This window comes from Priapulus caudatus, unplaced genomic scaffold (assembly GCF_000485595.1).
Source record: "Priapulus caudatus unplaced genomic scaffold, Priapulus_caudatus-5.0.1 Scaffold54, whole genome shotgun sequence".
NCBI lineage: Eukaryota > Metazoa > Priapulida > Priapulimorpha > Priapulimorphida > Priapulidae > Priapulus > Priapulus caudatus.
The window spans coordinates 127,575-134,650 of NW_014577115.1; the positions used below are offsets into that span (position 1 = coordinate 127,575).

Genomic DNA, 7,076 nt, shown 5'->3' on the forward strand with positions numbered 1-7,076 from the left:
AACATCAAAAGAAAGATAAATACCTGCTCTATTGGGTGGGGTTTCCCCGTGTCTCAGTCAAATGTTCGTATGACATATCTGTGGTAGTGCGACCTTGTCTTATGTTCATCAAGAACTATATTTGAATCAAATATATAAATCGCATATAACCGTAATCGATCTTATAACACCGACTGCTTAAATTTGGTTAGACTAATGCCCGAGTGAGATGCGAAGTGTGTAGATAATTTTCCAAATGATTCTGGATGTATTCTTGTATGCTGTCATGTGCTAGAAAGCACGTATTTCGGGCCTCACCTGTCAGACGCAGTGATGACCGCCATTTCGACAAGGTTGCTAAGCATGAGCCGCGCGGACTAACGATGTTGGTGACTGTAACTACTGCTCACGGGCTATGTAAGGGTCTTAAGCGGACAAGCCAGAAAGGTAAGCGTTCGCATCGTAGTCAAGACCGTGTGTTTACGTTCTTTATTAGAAATGGAAATCGTTAAATGTAATGTCAATGCTACGGTTTCCAGTAATATGTTTCGTGATTTTTGCAATGAATATTAGCAGCGCTGTGTGCCACGCATCAAATCGGTGTATTGTCTGAGTAAACAAAAATATACGTGCCGCTATATTTATAATATTTACTACATTTAAGTCATTGCATCCACAGAATCTTGGTGAAGCTGCAGCATTCCTGCTCACTTAAAATTAACGAGTAGTTGTCCATTGATTTTAAATAGTTTTTACAGTTTATTTCAATTACACGTAGTGATCTAAATAATTATATGTATATTATCCTTCGCTCAACCCCGTCATGAATAGATAAAATACCATTAGTATATGCTGGGGTTCATTATATCATTTGTTGTATCTATATTCGCGTTGTATTCTCTTATAGTGCCAATGTTTTGGAATCGCGCTGTCACATGGGACGACCGACTGTTGACGGACCAAAATCACTTACGGGAGCTAGACGTAAAGACCTGTATGCGACCAGAGCAAACTGAAAGCGTGTCACATCGGTATCGTCCGCTCAATTTGTCGCTTTATAACTGACAGTAATAGTGATTGTGGTAAAGCGCAATCATATTATACTGCTTTCGATCATTGCGCGTTTATGGTGTGCGTGCGTGCGTCTATATATATTAATGAATATATATATATATATAATATATAGTGTATATATATATTATATATATATTATGTATATATATATATAATATATATATGTGTGTGTGGGTGCGGGTAGCGCGTACCTGGTGGCGCGCTCTAAGTGTCACGCGCGCGCGCGTTGTCGTGTGTGTGTGTGTGTGTGTGTGTGTGTGTGGTGCTGTGTGTGTGTGTGTGTGTGTGTGTGTGTGTGTTTCTGTGTGTTCTGTGTTTGGTGTATGTGTGCGTGGTGATGTATGTGTGCGTGCGTGGCGTGTATGTGTGTGGTGTATATATGTGTGTGTGTGTGTGTGTGGTGTGTGGGTGTGTGTGTGAGTGTGTGTGTGTGTGTATGCTGTGTGGTGTGTGTGTGTGGTTGCGTGTGTGTACGTCGCGCGCGCATAGTATCAGTAATTGTTACACTACAGGTCAAATTATGATTTGCTAATAACTTCAGCTGATTGTGGTATGTATACTCTTATTGATAACAAGAAGCGGCATTGACTTTCTGAAATAAACGTGGATATTATATAGAGAATTAGCGCACAATCTATATGGTATTTTGCAGGAAGTGACTCTCGGAGGTTTCTGCCTTAGTAAACAGTGAATCATGCTGGCTGCACTCGTTACCGCGATGTCACTGTTTTGTAATAGTACGATGAGACTGTTAGTAGAGGATAACCTAGAATATGCCAACTTAACACTGCGGGGCACCCCTGTGTTTGGCAACTCGTATGTGACCGACCAGGAGTGCCATAAGATCGCAGCGTCACTCACTGTTACGTGCGAAAGTTGTAAGTAAGTAGATTAAGAACATTGTTTATTTAGCGAGAAAATACCGTTCGTCGATTGGGCCAGATTACTGTCATGATATCAATTTTATTCATGCAGACGCCAAAATTTTATAATGCATCCACATATATGCAACGAAATATCTCCTAAAAGTACAACATTTAAATTTTAAGCGTATTAATTTTTCCTCATTTGTCATAGATAAAAACTAAGATGTTTGCGTGAAATTTGGTCGCTGAATATTTCGATAATAAATCTAATTCGAAATTCATGTGACAGGTGAAACAATAACTGCACTTGTGTGTTGTATAGCGTGTGCAGGTGAAACCATAACTAACGGCACTGTGTTGTGCACGTGTGTTCAGGTGAAGGGAATAACTAACTGCGACTGTGTTGTATACGTGGTGCAGCTGAAACATGAACTAAGCTGCACTGTGTTGGTCACGTGTGCAGGCTTGAAACATAACTAACTGCACTGTGTTGTCGGCACGTGTGCAGGTGAAACATAACTACTTGCACTGTGTTGTATACGTTGTGCCAGGTGAAAGCATAAACGAACGTAACACTGTGTTGTATACGTGTGCAAGGTGAACATAACTAAACTTGCACTGGTTGTATACGTGTGCAGTAATCTCATTAATTACGACTGTTGTTGTAATACGTGTGGCAGGGTAATCCATAATTAACACTGTGTTGCTGCTACGTGTGCAGGTAATCCATAATTACACTGTGTTGTGCCACATCGTGTGCCAGAGTGAAACATAACTAACTGCACTCGTGTTGTATACGTGTGGCAGGTTAATCCCATAATTACACTGTGTTGTATACGTGTGCAGGTAATGCCATATACACCTGTGTTGTGTAGTGTGCAGTAATCCATTAATTACACTGTTTGTCTCACGTGTCAGACGTGGAGGATAACTGCACTTGATGGTGAAACAGCCACATGCTCCGGCCCGCTTGTGAATGAAAGGATAATCACGAGATGAACGAAATGAAAAGGGTGCGCAGAAATATCGAATTTAGCCCGATATTTTATTTGCTTCTGTAAGATTTCTAGTGTTATGATAAATGTAAGTTTGAATAAGGAAAGTTATTTAGCAACATACCTAGTTCTTAGCAATCTCTCAGCATCTCCACTATTTGTCACAGGATGGCTATCGTAACCTTCGCTTGCAGACAGCTGATATACCTGTATATATATGCACGTGTTTACATAAAGGTGCATATAGCCGATTTTATGTAGTATTTCGTTTAAATTAATACGCTTGATCCCATATTGATCTCGATAAATGTTGTTACAAATTTCTCTGCTACCAGCAAGAGTTTATCGCGTTGATGCTTATCTAGGACGATGGCTATTGTTAGTTAGAAAAACATTATTATTTCCGTACTTACGTTGCTGATGCAGATAGTCAGGGTGAGAATAAAACGCAACATCTTGCCACAGTATTGACTCTATTTACAAGATTATAACTCTTTCTCTCTCTTTCTTTCTTTCTTTCTCTCTCTCCGTCTCTCTCTCTCTCTGTCTCTAGCTCTCTCTCTCTCCCACTTTCTTACTTCTTGTTCACAGAGTCGAGCTCAAATGCTTAGCTGACCAACAACTTATACGATGCAACCAGGAAATCTGACCTCTATTTTAGCTCTTGCGGGTCATTTCATTGTACCTGTGCTGTTACGTCACCTTCCACGGCGGTCACCCTTTCGTCCGAATTCTCTGGTTATTATGCAACCCGCTGGCTCTATATCTGTCGAGACAAGCACTTACACGACAGTGCTTTTATTATAAACTAATCTGATACATGGTGCTAACTCAATCACGCGGTGTATCTACGCGAACCTTTAGTACATGTAATTTTCTTTTTCCCCGTACCCATCATTTGATTACAACACGGATAACTACGTATCAAAATATACAAGCTGCATGAGATTCTTAAGGACTTGTAGTCTGGTTAATTGAATAATTCTCATGTATGTGTAATACAAGTGTTTCCCTATTTCCTCTGTCTAAATTTCCTTCTGTATATACACACAAACGCAAGTATATATATGCACGCACGCGCAAACGCATACGCACATGCATGTATCGACACACACACACACACATACACACATGGAAATTCAAAGCAAATGTAAAGTAACGTGTAAAATGATTTAATAATTATGATGGTTACAAAAAGTGTTAAACGAACAACAGTATTTTGACTTCAGAGTAAATAGCATAAAATAATTGATCGAAATAGATACGCAAATAACACACGGAAAATAATATAAAGGGATCCTAATATTATGGAAGGTTGTCACCAAATAGCGATAGCATACATTGCATCGAACTGATTTTGGCGAGATTTGTTTTATGGATAATATTACGACAAAAGTGCGAATTGCAAAGACGAATTTTCATAATATTTCAGATAGCATAAGTAGAGATAATGTTCAACACACGTGATAACAATATGTAAAAAAAATTCCTTATTCAAACTAACATTAATCATAAACTAGAAATCTTACAGAAGCAAATAAAATATCGGGCTAAATTCGTATTTTCTGCGACCTTTTCCTTTCGTTCGTCTCGTGTTATCCTTTCATCCACAAGCGCCGGCAGCATGTCCTGTTTCCACCATCACAGTGCAGTTATATTTCACCTGCACACGTGCACAACCCAGTGCAGTTATGTTTTACCTACACACGTACACAACACACTGCACGCTTAAAATTTAAATGTTGTAATTTTAGGAGATATTTGGTTGCATATAATGTAGATGCTTTTCAAAAAATTTGGCGTCTCATGAATATAATTGATATCATGACAGTAATCTGGCCCATCGGACGAAAGGTCTTTTTCTCTTAAATGAAAATGTTCCTAATATATTACTTACAAAATTCACATGTCACGGTGAGTGCCCTGCACAGCTGCGCAGCTGATGAGGTGCGTTGTTTATGGTGATTACTTACGCTGTGAGGCTTCGCCGTGCGATAGCTCAGGTAGGGCGGCTAGTGTAGGGCGCTATAAATATTAGCTGGAGAAGCCTGCGCTGTCCTACATCGTCATCATCATCGTCATCATCGTAGTCATCATCGTAGGTATCATCGTAGTCATCATCGTCGTCATTATCACAGTCATCATCGGCGTCATCATCGTCGTCATCATCGTCGCCATCATCGTCTTCATCGTCGTCATCATCGTCGTCATCATCGTCGCCATCATCGTTGTCTTCATCGTCGTCTTCATAGTCGTCATCATCGTCGTCATCATCGTCATCATCGTCGTCATCATCGTCATCATTATCGTCGTCATCATCATCGTCATAATCATCGTCATCATCGTCGTCATCATCACCGTCATCATCGTTGTTATCATCGTCGTCATCATCGTCGTCATCATCATCATCATTGTCGTCATCATTGTCGTCATCGTCGTCTTCCTCGTCGTCATCATCGTCTTTATCATCGTAGTCATAATCGTCGTCATCATCATCATCATCATCGTCGTCATCATCGTAGTCATCATCGTAGTCATGATCGTCGTCATCATCATCATCATCATCGTCGTCATTATCGTCGTCATCATCGTCTTTGGCGCGCTGACCACGAAAATTACAAAGTTCAAGCTCAAAATTGGATTTCTTCAAATGTCTTTATTTGCTTCCATTTGTGATGTATTGAAGACATTGAAGACTGATAATTAAATCTGTAATAAAAATTATATACATACAAATACCATGAATTAATAATTATTGCACAATTAAAGTTTCCTTTGTGTCCTTCTTTCTGTGCATGTGTAACATAGCATACTTGCCTAATATACTTTGCAAGTCTATCTCAATAAACAAATCCTAAACTTTAAACATTGACTCTGATATGGAATCACTAATGTGTAACATAGCATACTTGCCTAATATACTTTGCAAGTCTATCTCAATAAACAAATCCTAAACTTTAAACATTGACTCTGATATGGAATCACTATTCCTATCGTAAATTTTAACTTAAACGCATATTTCACTAAACTGTATCTCCTAATGCATATTCTATCTTTGTACACATACTGCTTGTAGTTGTACAGTGTACACCAAGCATAAATTTAAATCACCTTATACTCTGTACCAAGCGGCAACAAATCTTATGGCAATGTCGCTGGCATAGCACTTATAAGGGTACAAGTAGCGTTTACACACCCATGTCGTGAGTTTGGTTGGGTTAGGGTTAGGGTTAGGGTTAGGGTTTTTAAACATGGGGTTGTCAAATAGGAATGGGCCCTTATAAGTATACATTCTCACACACGTGTTTACATGAATGACCAAAATTAAACATATCCTTTTACACACTTATCAATAAGTTCTCATTATCTAAATAAACTCACTTCTTTGGCCGGAACTAAGCGGAACTAAGATTTTTCACAAAGCACAAAACGGTAAAATTTGGGGAAAAACTGGAGAGCTCATTCACACTGACTTGACGCTGGCAGACACAAAGCGCAAGTAGAGTCAGTGCATCAAATGGCTTCGAACATACACGTGGTCGAGGCGTATCTGCCGCCCGTGATGTAGTGCAATGGTGCTGTCAAACAAACAACCCCTAACATAATCGCCGTTTAAACCTGCTATAAATCTTAAATACTTCACCGCAGACAAACCTATAAATATCCGGCTTTTTTACTATTCTAATAAACAAAAATTCTAATAACAACAACAAAACTTTTCGCTCAGCGAAAACAGTCTTCATCGTCGTCATCATCGTCGTCATCATCATCATCATCGTACACAACACAACACAATTACACAATAGAAAATCATCAAGGCAAAAGAACTTGAGCCGTTGTCAGAAACATCATAAACAGATACTACATTATGAACCTGTCATATGACATCATAATAACTGTATATAATATATCTGTTATATGATTATGTCATCGTCTTTGTCGTTGTCGTTGTCGTCGTCTTTGTCGTTGTCGTTGTCGTTGTCGTTGTCGTTGTCGTTGTCGTTGACGTCGTCGTCGTCGTCGTCGTCGTCGTCGTCGTCATCGTCGTCGTCATCGTCGTCGTCATCATCGTCGTCATCATCGTCGTCATCATCGTCGTCATCATCGTCGTCATCATCATCGTCATCATCGTTGTCAATTGTCATCATCGCCGTCATCATCG

At 39.5% G+C, this 7,076-nt stretch overlaps 1 protein-coding gene and 1 long non-coding RNA gene across 2 annotated transcripts in view; both read right to left on the reverse strand.

Moving 5' to 3' along the window:
- Positions 1-3,038: 3,038 nt before the first annotated feature.
- LOC106820976 lies at positions 3,039-3,501 on the reverse strand. Its single transcript, XR_001395677.1, has 2 exons — positions 3,328-3,501; positions 3,039-3,121 (listed from the first exon to the last, which is right to left on the reverse strand). It is a non-coding gene; the product is annotated as an uncharacterized LOC106820976 (long non-coding RNA).
- A 2,872-nt stretch (positions 3,502-6,373) lies between these two features.
- Positions 6,374-7,076, reverse strand: part of LOC106820959 — an 8,496-nt gene continuing 7,793 nt past the window's right edge. Inside the window, exon 7 of the mRNA XM_014825581.1 lies at positions 6,374-6,393. Within this exon, the coding sequence (XP_014681067.1) occupies positions 6,374-6,393 (20 nt within the window). The remainder of the gene's footprint in view (positions 6,394-7,076) is intronic.